General features: G+C 43.0%; 1 protein-coding gene across 7 annotated transcripts in view; it reads right to left on the bottom strand.

Annotated features, from left to right (window-relative positions):
- EMID1 (EMI domain containing 1) overlaps positions 1 to 18270 on the bottom strand; it is a 137253-nt gene extending 118983 nt beyond the window's left edge. For all 7 annotated transcript variants that reach the window (XM_040416664.1, XM_040416665.1, XM_040416670.1 and 4 more), the window contains exon 1: positions 17691 to 18270. In XM_040416664.1, coding sequence (XP_040272598.1) covers positions 17691 to 17848 — 158 coding nt within the window. In that variant the 5' untranslated portion in view covers positions 17849 to 18270. The remainder of the gene's footprint in view (positions 1 to 17690) is intronic.
- Between the last annotated feature and the right edge of the window lie 330 nt (positions 18271 to 18600).

Below are 18600 nucleotides of genomic sequence, written 5' to 3'. Positions count from 1 at the left end.
AGTGACATTTTCGTGTTCAGGAATAAAAGACAAAGGACAGTTTGTAATACACGGACTCTGTTACATTTAAAGTGAAAGTCATTTATTTCTGCATTTGTCAGTATTGCATTTAAAGTGAAAGGCATGTGTTTATTTGTATTGATTGTTATAGCATTTAAAGTAAAATATCCGAGCCTAGTATTACCATGCCACTGTTAGAGGATACAAAGATAGATAGGGTAGAAGGTGAAGAGCAAGAGAACCTGTCTGAGTTAGAAGAGTCTAATGCAGCACCAGTCTTGCCTCAAACAAATCTAGCCCAAACAAATGAACTAAGACGTTCATCATGTGCCAAAAAACTGACCCCAAAAATGTTGGAAAATTTGGATCAAGAAGCAGCATTAAAAGGAAAAAAGTTCGCCAGAATGTATGAGAAGTGGAAATTATACATTAGAGGCATTTGTGGAAAGCTAAAACAAGAAAGTATAAAAGTGAACTTGAGTTATATGGTAGAGACAGTAGAAAAATCTGAATCGGAGCTTATGGTAGCATATGTCAACCTGCGGTCGCTTACGACACCTTCCCAGGACATTGTAAGTAACATGGACACATGTACTGCAGTCACTAAAAATTTAGTAAGGCTTATGAGAGAACTATCATCTGCAGAAAACTATGATGAAGTTAATTCAAGAAGGGGAATGAACGAGCTCTTTATGAGCGACTATGCTAGGTCCTTAGGTGGAACCACAATTACAAGTGGGACTTCATTCGCTAGCAGAAGTGCCGCCCCCGTATCAGAGTCCTAAAGTACTTCAGCCAAAAGAAAGGAATTAGCTGAACAACTTGCTGTCAAGAGAGCAGAAATTGAGATGGAAGCTGCCATTGAGGTGCAGCGCCAACTGGTGGCTGAAAAGGAAGCTAAAATCGAGGCACAGCGCCAACAGATGAAAAGTCTGGAAAGGCAAAAAGAAGTTAAGATCATAGAAGCCAGACTTAGAGTGCACGAAGAGGATATGAATCAGAGTAGTCTTAGGTTCAAATCTGTACTAAGTGAAGAAACAGACTCCTATTTTCCTCCATAGGCCCAGGAGAATGGAAGGAAATCTCCAGCACTTAGTGAGGAAATAAGTCATTATCCTTCCATCCCTGCTCAGAAAGACAAAGAGAGACCTAGTCCAGTGTTAGGAAAAAGGTGTGTCAACTTACCTTCTATCTCTAACAGAAAAGATAAAGAAAGGGACTCACCTAATTCAGAACTAAGTGAGAAAATAGAACAGGATGATTCTATTCCTAGATGTCACGGCAATGCTCAGGAGAGTGTTACAACCATTGTCCCAGCAAGACAACAGAGAGCAATCCTAGCTAGACTTCCAGTTCCGGAACCTACTGTATTTTCAGGAGACGTACTGAAGTTCATAGAGTGTAAGGCAAGCTTTGAAATGATAACTAAGCATCATTGCTTCAGTCCAGTTGACAAGTTATTCTACCTTCAGAGATATGTTAGTGGGGAAGCAAAGGAAGTTCTTGAAGATAACTTCTATAGAAGAGACAAAGAAGCCTACAAGCAAGCTTGGGAAAAATTCAATGCAAGATATGGTCATTCTTTCTTAGTATAAAGAGCCTTAGTTAGATCTAGGTAAGAACTTCCTAAGTTTTAAAGAGTTCTCTGAATTCGTCAATGAGGAAGCACGGATAGCATGTAATCCAGTAACATCATCTTACGTCTTAAAATCCTTAGAAGAAAGGCCTGCAATAGAGATAAGACGTGCCAGAGCAACCAGCTTTGCAACCAACACAGCATCTAAAGGTCCAAATACCTACGAGAGCAAGTTCATAGTCACTACTGGGATCAGTAGAGACAGAACCAACAAATATTCAGACTACCTTCAAATGTATGTTCTGTGGAGAGAACCACTCCATACACAAGTGTCAACAATTGAAGAAGTCTCCAGAAGAAAATAAAAAATTTGTACTGGATAACCAACTGTGTTTCGGATGTCTAAGAAAAGGCCATGTTACTAAGGAGTGCAAGAAAAAGTCCACATGCAGCATTTGCAAAGGACACCATCCTATACCAATGCATGAAGAACGTCCAAAGAAAGATAAATCCTCAATACTTAAAGATACTGAGGAAGGAAAGAAAGTATCGGCATTCTCTTGCACAGTGAGGGAAGGAGAAAGCAACGGCATTTCAAATCCTAAAAGGAGGAAGAAGAAGGTATACGCCTATGCGCTACTGGATGCCCAGAGTGACGTCACCTTCATTGATCAAGAAATCTGCCAGAAATTACAAGTAGCTACAGAACCAGTGAAGCTCAAACTCACCACAGTGACGGGGAGAGACACAGTAGTGAACAGTCAAAGGACTAAGAGTTAGAAGACTTCATTCAAACTTCACATTAGATCTACCTCCAGCTTATACAAAAGACAATATACCTCTAGATAGAGATTGCATACCTACCTGTGAAACAGACAATAAATGGGAACACCTATCTGTCATATCTCATGAAATGTCCCCGCTGAAGGAGTTTGGTGTTGGACTGTTGATAGGTTACGATTGTCCCAAACCCTTGGTACCATAAAAGGTAATCACATAAGGAAAGGGTGAACCCTATGCTGTTCAAACTGATCTAGGATGGGGTGTTGTTGGAGGAAAACAGCAGATCGCAAACTCAAGACAGGTGACAGGATTGTGTCATCGAATATCTGTCCAAGAGTTACCAACTGTAAGTCCAGCAAAAGTAATCAAGATCCTTGAATCCGACTTTGCAGACATAAGTTCTAAAGAAAAGAGTGTATACCAAGAAGACATAAAGTTCGTACACACTCTAGAAGAAAGTATTCAGCAGAATCAACAAGGTCATCTTGAAATGCCCTTAACTTTTAGAGAACGACCTCGTCTGCCAAATAACAGAAATCTTGCCCTAGCAAGATTGAAATGTGTGAAGAAAAGTATCGCAAGAGATCCCAAACTGAAGAATGATTATTTGAAATTCATGGAAGGCATCCTTGAAGAAGGACATGCAGAGACAATTTATAATCAGCCTAAAGCCTCATGCAAATGTCCGTGGAACACGGACCGTGTGATACCAGCCTGGATTTCTTCTGAGTGCAGGAGCGCACGGCGTCATTGGTTGCTATGACGCCGTGCGCTTCCTGCTGCCGCCGCAGTACAGTAATACACTGGTACTGTCACGACTGTGACTGATCCAGACAGGTCTGGGAGGAGAAGGTCGCAGCGTCTTGCTACTCGCGATAGCTTGTGAGTTTGCTCCGTGGTTCAGGGTATGTCATCCGGGTTTTGCCTTGTGAACCTTTTTGTCCTGACTGGGAGTTTGTAGGCATCCTTCTCAGGTGAGTCCTGTCTGCCACTCCCAGACACTATATTAGTTTCAGTTTCACTTGCAGTCATTGCCAGATATAGTTACCAACTGTAAGTCCAGAGTGTATAAGTTATTAATCGAAATTTAACAAAATTTTAGCAAAAAAATGACATTTTTCACTTTCAGTTGTAAAATTTTTCAAAAAAACCCGACATCCATATATAAATTTTTCTCTAAATTTATTGTTCTACATGTCTTTGATAAAAAAAAAATGTTTGGGTAAAAAAAAAAATAATGGTTTGGGTAAAAGTTATAGCGTTTACAAACTATGGTACAAAAATGTGAATTTCCGCTTTTTGAAGCAGCTCTGACTTTCTGAGCACTTTACTTCCAGTGCTACTCTGACCAAAGAAGGAGATCGTTTGACGGTGTTGCTGTGGAGCTCTTGTCCGGCGTGGACTGTCGTGTTTGGGATCACCTTCTCTGCTCGTGACTGGATAAGTCTATCTCTGCTATAGATTGTTTGTTTGTTGCTGTCTTCCCCTGTTGTTCTCCTAGAAGTGAGTGATGGTGACTAGTGCTCCCATCGGCCTTTCCCCAGTCTAGTCTTGTTAGGGCGACTGAGGGTTTAGGCATCCTGCTCGCCGCACGGGTTCACACCCCGTCTAGGGTATCAGGGCAGACAGGTGCCAGCTTAGGGTTAGTCAGGGGTGGCCATTCTATTTCCCATCCGTAGATAAGGGTCCCCCTTCCCCTCCGTCTGGTGCGACACGACTGCTGCTGGGATAGCGGTCGTGACAGGTACATCCCACATCAAGGTGTCTACCACTCAAAGATATTTGATTTCTCAGCAAAGTACGATGGTGTTGCATTGAACAATCATCTACTAAAAGGACCAGATCTTACAAACACTCTGCCTGGAGTACTCTGTAGATTCAGAAAGTATCCCGTGTGATGTTGAAAAGATGTTCCACCAGTTTCATGTGAAGAATGAAGATAGAGACTTCCTGAGGTTTCTATGGTGGGAGGACGGAGATACAGATTCAGAGCCAGCAGAATACAGAATGAAAGTACACTTGTTTGGAGAAGCATCGTCTCCAAGTTGCGCCAATTATGGTATGAAGTACCTGGCCAATCAGAATTAAAAGAATTGCCCATCAGCAGCAAATTTATAGGTCTAGGGTCTACAGAATCTGCAATCAAACTAGTGAAAGAAAGCCAAGAGTTATGCGCAAGAGGAAACCTGCACTTTCACAAATTTATCTCAAACAACAGAGAGGTACTGTAATCCATCAGTGACTCTGAACGTGCAGCAACAATGAAGAATGTAGATCTCAATTATGATCATCTTCCAGTTCAGAACGTACTTGGATTGCGATGGAATGTAGAGAATGACAAGTTCTTCTTTGAAGTATTAATTGAAGAGAAAGTTGCAACTAGACGCACCATTCTTTCCGCAGTGGTTTCTATATATGATCCATTTGTATTCTTGGCCCCAGTAATCCTTAGAGCAAAAGAAATACTACAAGAATTATGCAGACAGAAGTTGGGATGGGACGAGCCCATTCCTGAAATTTGAGGCCAAGGTGGGAGAGTTGGATAACAGACCTGCAAAACTTCAGAGAGGTTCGGATACCCAGATGTTTTGTACCTCATGATCTCGGAAAGCACAAGAAAATAGAACTTCATCACTTTTCAGATGCCAGTAGTTATGGTTATGGTCAGTGCTCCTACATCAGAGTGATAGGAGAAGAAAAGATACACTGTGCCCTGGTTATGGGGAAGACCAGAGTTGCTCCTACCAGTATTCAGACAATACCAAGACTTGAACTGACAGCAGCTGTTGTTTCAGCATCAGAAAACAAGTTTCTAAAATAAGATTTATCTAGAAGTCAATGGAAATTGGCCAAAGTTCTAGAAGTTCAAAAGGATGAAGACAAACTAGTAGGAAGAGTGTTGTTACAAATAGGAGACTCAAAACTTGACAATAAGGGAAAATGTCTCACTACTCCACTCAAGTTGGAACGTCCTATACAGAAGTTAGCTGTTCTACTTGAGAGTGATAAAAGACACTTGAGAGTTGAGAACATGATGGAAAATTCCTCAAATTTATGTTCAAGTCCTACCACTAAGAACATAGGTACTTTTGGTGGGAGTGTAGCTGGCCAGCTAAGACCTGTCCTAGGTTGCTAATATAGCTTGTGTGTTTATACAGCTAGACCTGCCAATAACCTTAATACAGTTCCTATGTTTGTGTGTTAAAGACAACAGCAGAGTTATTTACAGTGACTTCATGTTTGGATGTCATGTAACTGTTATATATTGTGTTCACAGAAGCAGAAACGATAATATGCCTTTAAGATTCATTATATGGATGTGAGGTAAGCTCAATGACACAGCAGAAACAGAAAGCATAGAGTTAAACTGTTGTTGCTGGGCAGGAGTCTAGACCAATCACAGTCAGCCTCACACACAGCAGGAGTCTTGGCCAATCACAGCCAGCCTCATACACAGCCTGTGTGGGAAATTCCCTAGCAGGAGCTGCTAGAAATTATTATTCACCAGAGAGAGACATTCACTCCACTAAGAGCTGTGTTTTATGGAAGCAGAGAGGCCAAAATAGGTATTTAAAACAGTTATATAATGCTCCTACCGTTAATATAGTGATTAGAACGGTATACTGAACCAGTTATATGTGTGTTTACTTACACTTCCACCAATTGCAAACTACAAAGTTCACAATCCAAATTAAAATTCCATATTGCAATCCAAATTGCATACAACCATACCAGATCATACTCAACCAATCTGCAAATAGTTACTGCTAACTGCATATTGCAAATTGAGACCAAATTCAGCAAGTGAGCTATTAGTTAGACCTCAGATATACCTCTCAGAGAGATCTTAAAGTGCTTAAATAACTTAAAGTGAGAGTACAGATACTCAAGAGAGAAATATATCCACCATTTTATGTTGAATGACAAGATTGAAGATTTGAACCACCATCTTATGCATACAGCCATTTTTTTTATATCTTTTCAACACGTGTTATGTACATGGACTATCTGCTGTGGAGGCGGCAGTGTTATATATGAAGAAAAGTTGAAGTTATTTCAAGCATTTGGTGTGCTCTTTAAACCTACTGTTTCCATACAACGGCGCTAGAGGAATTATAGAGTAATAGACAGTCTGGTTAGACTAAAAAGTCAGAGATATCAAAATTCTTCTAATGCCACAGTGCCAAAGGCACTTCATAGTGCTACACCTGCCACAATGTGACTTTGGCAACAGAGCTAGACCTGAACAGCTGATCAGTAGTGGTGTGGAATGTTGGACCCTCATAGATCAGCTAGTCCTGAGGCTGGAGAACTCCTTTAACCTGTCATTGTGTTTAGCCTATGCCAGATTCATCAACAGGGCATGCTTGGTTGATCAATACTGTGATATGAACCAAGCCTACGGAAAGCTCCCGCCCTGGCGGACTTGGAAATTTCTGATAAAATCTGATTTAAAAAAAAACCTCTTTTAGTCATAGCATTCAAGAAGCAATTGAATAAAATCCCAGAACATGACTTGATAACAGGATCCTGATTTTTCTTTGTGTGGTTTATAGCACTTATTTATGACATGAAACTTTATTTTCTGCATCCAGAGACTCCTTTATGGGCAGGAATTCTAGAAATAAGCATAGATTGTAAATGCACATTTTCATGCATACCACAATACTCATACACTACAGGCACTGTGAGTGCTCAGCTACTATTCATTGCTCTAGGGAAGAGACAACCCTTTCATGGGGATGAGGGAGTGTCACAGGCAGATTGAGACTGCTCCAGGGGTAAACATAAAACTTTTCCCATAAACTACATGCCAGAGACCCCTGCAGATACAATATGTGTGTTCAGGGTGTGTGTAGGTGGAGGTGAGGTGGAGATCTTAAGCTACGACTATAAAGCAATGTACAAAATGATCACAAGGAACAAACAGAACAATTGTGGGTAATTTTCTACGTAAGAATAAAATATAAATGTTGTTGCAGAGATGTCTCCATCTCACAGATGCTGGATTTGTATGTAACTAAAGAAGTCATCCATTACAGTACCTGTAGGGGCTGTCAATGTCCTTTCCAAAGATCCGAATGGCATATAAACTGTGCATAATTATGTAGAAAAGCTAATTTCTGATAACTGACCTTTATAAATGTGCCGAGGATCAGTTGACCATCATTTTTCAGCTGGTCATTTAAAGGGAACCTGTCAGTTGCACTATGCTGAACTCACTGAGGGCAGCATAGTCTAGTGACAGACCCACTGATTTCTGCACTCTTGGAGCTCACAGTCAGTCATGCATGCCAAACCTTGCAGTACGCGCCTGTGCTGTGAGGGAGATGAGTCACCCAAAATCGGGATGACTTATTCCCTTTAAAGGGAACCTGATTACAGTGGTCTATCACTTTTGAGCTGACTGATAGGTTTCTGTCCTGTTACACATAGTTAGGAGGTGAAGGAGGGCAGCACCAGCGCGTCTCATTGAATTAATCTTCCTCCCCAGCTCAAAAGTGATAGACTACTGTAATCATGTTCCCTTTAAAGGGAATTAGTCACCCCTATTCTGGAGTATTATATACAGAAATACAAGACTAGTACTGCAGATAAGGAGTGTGGATCACTATTCTTTATTTTTATTCTGTCCCCGGAGACACATCCGTAAGTGTTTTGCAAGTCCACGAATCCGCAAAACACGGACACCGGCAATGTGCGTCGCCGACACTTAATAGAAAATGCCTATTCTTTTCCGCAATTGTGGACAAGAATAGGGCATGTTCTATTTTTGTGGGGATCGGAATTGCGGACCCGGAAGTACGGATCCGCAATTCCGGATCCGGGCAGCACATCATGCGGCCCCATAGAAATGAATGGGTCCGCAATTCCGTTCTGAAAAAATGCGGAACAGAATTGCGGACGTGTGAATGGAGCCTAAAACTGTGCTTCTGCCCACAGTAGCAATACCACTTAGCTAGTTTCTGTCTGTCAGAATGAGGATCAATAAGGAGAAGCAATACTCACACAAAAATACTGTGTACATAATTGACCAAAGATCTACTAGCAAAAGAAACAAAAGAATAGTGGACCAGTTCTTAAATAGGACCTGTAACCTCTCCTGACAATCTACAGGAGATTTGGGTAATGACACAATAGGAAGATGTTCCGCCATGTACCTGCCAGGTGTGAATAAAAATGTCCAATTACCCAATTGTTATGTACTGTTTCTGAACATATATAAAGACAGATGTAAATATCAACGTGGAGTAAGGGGAAGGGACCATTAAACAACAGAACAGGCAGTGTTAGGAAAAACTCACAACACATCTGTGGAGCACTGTTGGTTTATAAAATGGGAAAATCTTCTGACGTATATGTCAACTTTATGTTCATAGGACCTCAATATTTTTCCAATATTCCATGTTTCAGGCTGCTGTAACTCAAACAGCCATTCAGACTGAGTATTTCGAGAGAAGAATTTAGCCCAGCTTCCACGCCAAAAATCACTGGGTGGCAGCACCGGTTCCTGTTGTTTTCAATTGGAGGCTGCACTGCTGTTCAGCCAACCATTTTTTTTTGCCATAAATGCACCAAGGAAAGACACTTTTCTTCTTGGCGCAGTTGTGGCCATAAACCGCGGTCTGAAATACTACCGGAGGCAGTTTCTGCGATCAAAAAACTCTGTCTGAATGGGCCCAAAATGTTCACGGCCCCGCTTTGCCAGGTGACCACAAGCGCTGCTCCACTCACTTCCCTGGTCTTATCTGGTGGCCTGAACCCTCTACCCCTCTTCTTCCCCAGGGCCCGACTCCCTTAGATATAAACCACAGTCAAACTGGTTGGTTGGGACAGTGGTTCCACACCCACTGCCTGTGACAACTGATTTTTTTGCCTGTCTGGGACATGAAGAGAAGAACACGGTAAGTAGTGACTCAGATACTACAGGTGTGTTTGTCCTTTGACAGTAAAGGTGGTCCACAAAAAAATCTCCCAAGGGTAGGGTGTCTAAGCGATAGGTGTATCTAGGTTGCTAGTCAGTGCATTAGATGTGCTGTTCTGTTTGGCTGTGTACCAACCTCTACCCATTTACCGATACTGACCCTCCGCTGCCTGACCTGACTACTGTCTGTTTACTGTATTGGTCTGCTTTCTGCCCTGATCTTGGACTTGTTTCACGGATGCACATGTACTCTTCCTGTCCTACCCTCTACCTGTTTCTTCACTATTGCCTGTTCCTTTGGTGCTTTGCCCTGGTGTCTCTGACTACGGTAGGTCAGCTGCCAACCACACAGAGTCTATTTCAAGAGGTAGTGGCCTGGTGGGTCCCCTGCACAGGGCTTAAAGTGTGAAAACAAGGGGACCTTTTACTCTAACTAGTAAAAGCAGTGACTCAGATACTGCAGGTGTGTTTGCCCTTTGATAGTAATGGGAACCCACCAAAAATCTCCCGATATTTCAGCTTCTTGACTGTTGAATGACTGTTTCGCAGACACGGTCATACACAGTTTTAGTCCATATTGGCTTTTAAAAGTTGTTTAAAGTAGCCATACATGTACAGTCGTGGCCAAAAGTTTTGAGAATGACACAAATATTAGTTTTCACAAAGTTTGCTGCTAAATTGCTTTTAGATCTTTGCTTCAGTTGTTTCTGTGATGTAGTGAAATATAATTACACGCACTTCATACGTTTCAAAGGCTTTTATCAACAATTACATGACATTTATGCAAAGAGTCAGTATTTGCAGTGTTGGCCCTTCTTTTTCAGGACCTCTGCAATTCGACTGGGCATGCTCTCAATCAACTTCTGGGCCAATTCCTGACTGATAGCAACCCATTTTTTCATAATCACTTCTTGGAGTTTGTCAGAATTAGTGGGTTTTTGTTTGTCCGCCCGCCTCTTGAGGATTGACCACAAGTTCTCAATGGGATTAAGAGCTGGGGAGTTTCCAGGCCATGGACCCATAATGTAAACGTTTTGGTCCCTGAGCCACTTAGTTATCACTTTTGCCTTATGGAACGGTGCTCCATCGTGCTGGAAAATGCATTGTTCTTCACCAAACTGTTGTTGGATTGTTGGAAGAAGTTGCTGTTGGAGGGTGTTTTGGTACCATTCTTTATTCATGGCTGTGTTTTTGGGCAAAATTGTCAGTGAGCCCACTCCCTTGGATGAGAAGCAACCCCACACATGAATGGTCTCAGGATGCTTTACTGTTGGCATGACACAGGACTGATGGTAGCGCTCACCTTTTCTTCTCCAGACAAGCCTTTTTCCAGATGCCCCAAACAATCGGAAAGAGGCTTCATCGGAGAATATGACTTTGCCTCAGTCCTCAGCAGTCCATTCACCATACTTTCTGCAGAAGATCAATCTGTCCCTGATGTTTTTTTTGGAGAGAAGTGGCTTCTTTGCTGCCCTTCTTGACACCAGGCCATCTTCCAAAATCTTCGCCTCACTGTGCGTGCAGATGCGCTCACACCTGCCTGCTGCCATTCCTGAGCAAGCTCTGCACTGGTGGCACTCCGATCCCGCACTAAATCCTCTTTAGGAGACGATCCTGGCGCTTGCCGGACTTTCTTGGACGCCCTGAAGCCTTCTTAACAAGAATTGAACCTCTTTCCTTGAAGTTCTTGATGATCCTATAAATTGTTGATTGAGGTGCAATCTTAGTAGCCACAATATCCTTGCCTGTGAAGCCATTTTTATGCAACGCAATGATGGCTGCACGCGTTTCTTTGCAGGTCACCATGGTTAACAATGGAGGAACAATGATTTCAAGCATCATCCTCCTTTTAACATGTCAAGTCTGCCATTTTAACCCAATCAGCCTGACATAATGATCTCCAGCCTTGTGCTCGTCAACATTCTCACCTGAGTTAACAAGACGATTACTGAAATGATCTCAGCAGGTGCTTTAATGACAGCAATGAAATGCAGTGGAAAGGTGTTTTTGGGATTAAGTTAATTTTCATGGCAAAGAAGGACTATGCAATTCATCTGATCACTCTTCATAACATTCTGGTGTATATGCAAATTGCTATTATAAAAACTTAAGCAGCAACTTTTCCAATTTCCGATATTTATGTAATTCTCAAAACTTTTGGCCACGACTGTACAATGACGCTGGGCAAGGGATGAATGATCTTTCTGAAAATGTTCTTCAATTATCTTTATTTTGAAATGAAAATTTCAAAAATTGTCAATTTCTTTTCTGATGAAGATGGTCTGATATCAGTCAGCTAAAATAATTGTTTGCTAAGCCACCATGTACCACCCTACAGGCAATACAACATGTGCCTTGGTTTAAAATCTGGTGCACACAGGTGTAATGTAAGTCCATGGCAGTCCATTCTGTATTAGGGATCTGGGTAATATATATCACAAATACAGTCATGTGCATTGGGCCTTGTGTAATGCATCAAGTGTACAGACCGTTACAACTTCACATAGTTGGTTGTATGTACGTACTGTATAGCAAGGCTGAATTCCTTTTTCCTTATATACTTTTGGTATGTATTTTGTAAAATCAATTTAAAGGGAGGGATCCCTTGATAGATCCCATTCATTTTGATGGGTCAAACTATGTAAATGTATCCCTAAGGGTATGGCCACATGGTCAGGTTTCCTGATGCAGTTTCGGGAGCCAGAATCAGGAGCCGATAAAGTATAAAGGACAGATATGACTTCTCTTTTTTGAATCCATTCCTCATTTTGGCTCTCAAAACTGCATGCAGAATCCTAATCGTGTGGCTGTGCCCTAAGAAACAAACCTCTGTGTAAAATCTAAATCATATGGTGCAACACTATAGGGCCATGTGCATGGGATACATATGTGAATTTGCTCAACTGATCAACATGTGAGAAAGGGAAGAACACTTTTCTCTGAGCTGCGTTCCTGAAGCTATCAGCAGATAGCGAGAGCATAAAGGGGGTTGAAGAGCATCAGAAGAGCACTGCTCCTCCCTCTGTTTACAAAATTCAAGTGCAATATTGTCCTGACAGTACTAGGAATGCTGCTCAGGAGAGTTTGTGCTCCCCATGGCTGCTTCCTCTGTTTCTTCCTATATGTATAAAATGATCTATGGTGGACCTCCAATTTTTACAGTAGCACTATCCCTTTACATGAGACACAGCAGCAAGGTGATATGATGGGTATACATTCAATTGAATACAGTGCTCCCTCAAGATACAATGGCCTCAGGATACAATATTTCCAACATACAATGGTCTTTTCTGACCCATCGTAAGTTGAAACCAGACTCAACATACAATGCCTCAGACTCAGATCCAACCAATCAAAGACACTTCTCTGGTAAAATAGCCATATTAGTTGCTAGTTAGCAGCTATTCCTGACTGTTATATGTAAGCACTTGTTTTATCTGTCTTAGTTATCTGCTTATTTTTCTTTAATCTTCATTTTCTCTTATCTTGGATGACATTTTGGAGCTTTGGAACTGATTACTCAACTTACAATGGTTTCAACATACAGTGGTCGTCCTGGAACCAATTATTGTAAGTTGAGGGACCACTGTATGTTATAATATCAAAAGGACAGTAATAATGTATATATATATATATATATATATATATATATATACACATACATACACAGGTGACGCTTGAAAAATTAGAATATCGTGCAAAAGTCCATTTATTTCAGTAATGCAAATTAAAAGGAATTGCATTAATGCAGCTTAAAATTTGAATTTTGTGAAAAAGTTCAATGTTCTAGGCTCAAAGTGTCACACTCTAGTCAGCTAATTAATCCATATTCCCTGAGCAAAGGGTACCCCAAAATTGTGACTTTGGGGTTTCATAGGCTATAAGCCATAATCATCCAAATTATAACAAATAAAGGCTTGAAATATCTCGCTTTGCATGGAATGAGTCTATCTCATATGTTAGTTTCACCTTTTAAGTTGCATTACTGAAATAAATGAACTTTGCACGATATTCAAATTTTTCGAGTTTCACCTGTATATATCAGTTGTGGTCCTGGCTACGGCGAGAGCAGAGTGGACAAACTGAGTAGGGGAGGGGTGACTGATTGTCAACTATCAATGGCTGAGGTGTGCCAGAAGCCATGGCCGTGTGCGAGCTAAATGAGGGGCAAGCCTGATGGTGAGAGAGGTGAAGAAAGGGGAAGGGTGGGAGGGGTAGAGCGCGGCGTCCATGATGGGAGAGCGAGGCGGCGCTATATAGGTCTCCTTCGCCCCTCCCACAAACACAGGCTGATCTTCAGCCTTACTACTTGTGGTCCTGGCTACGGCGGGAGCAGAGTGGACGAACTGAGTAGGGGAGGGGTGACTGATTGTCAACTATCAATGGCTGAGGTGTGCCGGAAGCCATGGCCGTGTGCGAGCTAAATGAGGGGCAAAAATCAATCGGGTAGGAAAGATTAATGCGGAACTCATAAAGCTAAGCTGGTGAAGGCTCCGGCAACCTCAACCTGCGGGTTCGGAACGTAGTGCGTGAAACAGGAAGATTGCCATCTGCCCATTTTCTGGATGACGTGCGCTGGGACCCCGTGACTTGACGCTGCGGATGCCGCCCCTATGCGGAATGAATGTCCCGAAATGGCCTTGGCATCGAACCCTAGTCCGGAAGCTAAGATTCTGATGTGGTGAACGAACTGTGACGCCGTGAGATGTTTGGAGTTGAAAGGGAAAAGAGGGCTGCCCGGCGCGGGATCTTTTGCAGTGGCGAATAGCTTTTTGAACACGGCAACCGGGCACCAGTCATTGAAGGTCTGGTAGTAGCGAATTTTGACTGGCGGTCCCACTTGAGAAGTTTTGGTGAAGTGGAGTGATAGGGTGCAATGCGTCTGCTGCCAGGCTAATTGATCTAAAGTGGGGCCTGCGTGTCCTGGAGAGCTGGTGAATTCCCCGGGCCGTAAGAACCCGTAAAAACAGAGGTACATAGCTGCTTTGATCACTATGCTTTTATATGGCCCGAAAGGATCATTGTCTAGGGAGGTGGAAAAGGCCCTGAACATTGCCCCGGTGACTGGTTTCCTGCGGGACTCTGGCTTGCTGCTGTTCTTTTGAATCTGGCATTACCTGATGAGCTGACCTAGATTACCTGGACTTGGCGTACGAAACCGTGGAACAGGAACGACCTGGATGGAAAGGGACCTGAGACTGGTACCTGGATGAAATCACCTAAGCGAAATTTGAACCAAATAGACCTCTGGGATGACCCTGGAAAAACATGGGATGAGGCTTGAGAGATGCTGGAGATAAAGTAGAACCTGACGTGGATCAGGGAGCGGGAGCGCGCGTTGTCAATTAACTTAACCGTGCCTGATACATGTGAGGCCAGAGAGCGAAACGAATGACCTGATGTGTGTCAGGTGGTCGAGCTCGTGAACTAGCTGCGTGGCTAGTGGCAAGTGCCCCTGAGGCGCACCAGGGTCCAACCGGGCTGAAACGGCCTGATGCGTGTCAGACGACTGATGTACCTGCTGCGTGGCAGGACCGTGGAGAAGCACATGATGCGTTTCAGGAATATGAAATATGACATGAAAGAAAAACCTGTCCCTGATGCGTGTCAGGGCGGTAAATGAACCTGATGCGTGTCAGGAAAATAAAACATGAACTGCTGCGTGGCAGACAAGTGAATGACCCTGATGCGTGTCAGGAAAATAGAACATGAACTGCTGCGTGGCAGACAAAATATCGAATGAACCTGATGCGTGTCAGGAGAAAAATAAAAAGACATGAATCTGCTGTGTGGCATAAAATGAACCTGATGCGTGTCAGGAAAATAAAACATGAACTGCTGCGTGGCAGACAAGTGAATGACCCTGATGCGTGTCAGGAAAATAGAACATGAACTGCTGCGTGGCAGACAAAATATCGAATGAACCTGATGCGTGTCAGGAGAAAAATAAAAAGACATGAATCTGCTGCGTGGCATACAAATGACCGGATAGAAACCTGATGCGTATCAGGACAATCAAAGGCATGAATCTGCTGTGGCATGCAATGACCGGATGAAAACCTGATGCGTGTCAGGAAAAAGAAATGACATGAATCTGCTGCGTGGCATACAAACGATCGGATAAAACCTGATGCGTATCAGGACAATCAAAGGCATGAATCTGCTGTGTGGCATAAAATGACCTGATGCGTGTCAGGAAAACAATGACATGAATCTGCCGCGCGGCAGACAAATGACCGATGCGTCTCTGGACTGAGGCCAATAAATACATGAATCTACCGCGTGCTTATACATATATATATATATTTTTTTATTTTTTTAAGGCGCAGGACCGACCCCGAGTCCGTCATGAGGAGATCGTCATGTGCCACCTGTCCGTGCGCCGCCTGCACCAATGATGGGACAACCCCCTGAGAAAATGATGGATCAGTGATTGCTCCAGGGGAACAGATCTTATTGGGGTGACATGTAAAGCAGACATGAGTGCATGATATGTGTTCTGTGATTTGAATGCAAGTGGTTGCCAAGCAGACATTAAGAGGGGTAGCCAGACCTTATGAGGTTACAGCAAGCCTGACGATTAATTCACTTGGTGATGTGATGCAGAGTAGTAGTGATTGTGCAGTGTCTGGATGGACTGAAGGCTGAGATCGAAATGTGAACTGTGAACTGACAGGCAGTTGAGCAGACGGAGCCAGTGAGACCCGATCAACTGGAAGGAGTGGAGCTGAGCGTCCTGCGTTGCCCAGGAGACCAGTGCAGGAGAGTCGGGCCTAGTCTCGCGAGAACACGTGCTGAAGTGCAGAAAGAACGGCGCCGAGGCTCCACGGACGGGGAGCAGCTCAAGGCGCCGCTTAGCTTACCGGAGGAGAGAGGATCGATTAGATGCGGTATAACCTTTTAGAGCGGCGGCAGGTACGGAGCGGCAGCGAGGGTACGGCGGCAGCTTGGGAACCCGAACCGGAAGTGATGAGACGTCACAGTAGAGCGCGGCGTCCATGATGGGAGAGCGAGGCGGCGCTATAAAGGGCTCCTTCGCCCCTCCCACAAACACAGGCTGATCTTCAGCCTTACTACTTGTCATTAAACATGACAGAGATCTGACAAAAAGTAAAATTAGGGATAATAAATCACTGGGTAGCAATTTCTGACGAGGAAGGAAGGCTGGTACATCCCACTGGTCATAAAACTGGTGCAACTGCAGTAATAACACAAGGTCGGTGTAATTGACTCCAATTGTACTGTTAAATTAAAACGATGGCCAAAATCTAGAAAATATGGACTCTGAAAGGCAGAAATTCTGCATCATGGGTGGAGATTTGATGGCGTCATGGGTGAAGTGGATAGATTTACATGTTACCATAAGGGTATGTACTAAGACTCTGTAATGAGTTCTGAGTCTTCAATGGAAATGGCAAATAAATACATGATGACGAATGCTGGAAATGCAGTACAATACTCGCTGAGGGGCCTGTCCTGCTGACAATTTGTTTATCTCTGCTTTTCCTCTGTTGATTTTTCCCATATAAATTGTTAGTGTTCTCTTTCCAGCATCCTTAGGTCACGATCACTCCGCCAGCAATCTCTGTCTAAAGACTGCCCACAGGCAATAACATTCACGTAAAAGTGAAGTGCAAGGGTAAATTTCTGCTGTAAGACATACCGGGTCATTTCACAAATTACACCCTATTAAACTGGATTGTAAATAGCATAATGGGCAATTCTCTAAAAAGTTGCTGACTGGTCAACCCTGAATGACCCTTAGGAATCATCACAGCTGGCACATAACAGACACAAGGAGCTTTATCTGCAGCTGAACTAACCACCATGACATTCGCCAACTCGTCTCGCCTTCTGGGAATTGAAAAGCAAAGTGCGATCACTTTGGCAGTGAAAGGGTTACTCCGACAGAGCCTGTCAGCTACCAGAGGCCCTTTATTGTCTGTGCATATAGCAATTCCTTAATCCTAAAATAACCCTTAAAAATAGCTGCATCTGTTAAACTCCCAGGCAGCCAGAGGGGCGGACAAGCAGAAACACATTTTTATCATAGCAAGACAGCAAAAAAAATGAAATGAAAACCATTGCATCAATGAGATGACACAGAATATCGGTCTAGTCCATGATTTGTATCTACAGGCTGCTCTTAGATTGCAAGCTCTTGTGACGGACAAAATTTTCTAATCTCATGTAAAAAAACGGAAGTGGGATATGGTTATTTAGGGAACAGCTGTACTGTCTGACACCTTGGAAGAGACACCTGAAATATTCACCCTTGTTTCAAAAACTCTAGACGAGCATACATGAATAAAAAAAAGAGATAAAAGTCACAACTTTTTGTGTCCTGAATATTTCATTATTTTAAATGCAATAGTAGTATACACCAATTTCAACATTTTTGGTTACCTTTTAAGGCTTGTGAGGGACTCCCTGGTTTTGACTTGCAATGCCGGAGAATATCGGTACTGAGCACCGGATGTCCACGTGCAACAACCACTGTCCAACAGGGCACAGAGGCAAAACAGAACATGCCAACAGGAACAGCGGGGCACTGACAAATGCATGATTCATTCACCCAGGGAATCACACGCTGTTGTCCACAGAGCCAGATTTGCCAATATAAAAATACTTCTGTTTGAAAAGTTACCTATGGATGAATACTTCATACATACAGGTAACAGGTAGCATGTGTCCTAATGCTTTGTTAGGAAATTGTCTGGTGATCCTCGATAAACCCACCTCAAAGTCACTAAGGACAAATCCGGGCTTCAGACAGCCCCTAAGTGAGAAGTCTCACCCTCCTCCCTTACCTCCTGCCTTTCATAGAATGTGCCCCCCACACTGCAGGGAGACGAGAGAAAAAATTCTGTGCAGACTCTTACTTTCCATGAACGGCTTAGAAATCCCAAACAATTGAGTTTTTAAATCACTGGGATAGCATCTCCCCCTCCCTTCTTCACAAACTCTCCTCCTTCCTTACCTACCCTCTCTTCCTTCCCCTCCTCTGTTCACTTCCTAGCTGCTGCACTTTATCTTCCTCCCTCTTTCTTTTGCTCTATTTCTCCTTCAGTCTCCTACCCCGCTCTCCTTTCCTCCACCCCCTGCACTTTTTTATTCCTCTCTCAGACATGGAGACAATTCGTGTCTTTTGTGTGCTGTTTTAAAATTCACAGAATCAGCTTGTCTCTCTCCGTCCTATTTCTCCTCCTCGTTATTTATTATCCCTCAATTTCTCCATCTAACTTTCTTCTGCTTTACCCGGCTCACCCCATGGTATATTTAACCCTAGGCCCTGGAATCAGATTGTTCACACACC

This window comes from Bufo bufo, chromosome 2 (assembly GCF_905171765.1).
Source record: "Bufo bufo chromosome 2, aBufBuf1.1, whole genome shotgun sequence".
Lineage (NCBI taxonomy): Eukaryota > Metazoa > Chordata > Amphibia > Anura > Bufonidae > Bufo > Bufo bufo.
Note: the sequence above shows the minus strand (reverse complement) of the source record. Positions and strands in the feature narration are given on the sequence as shown.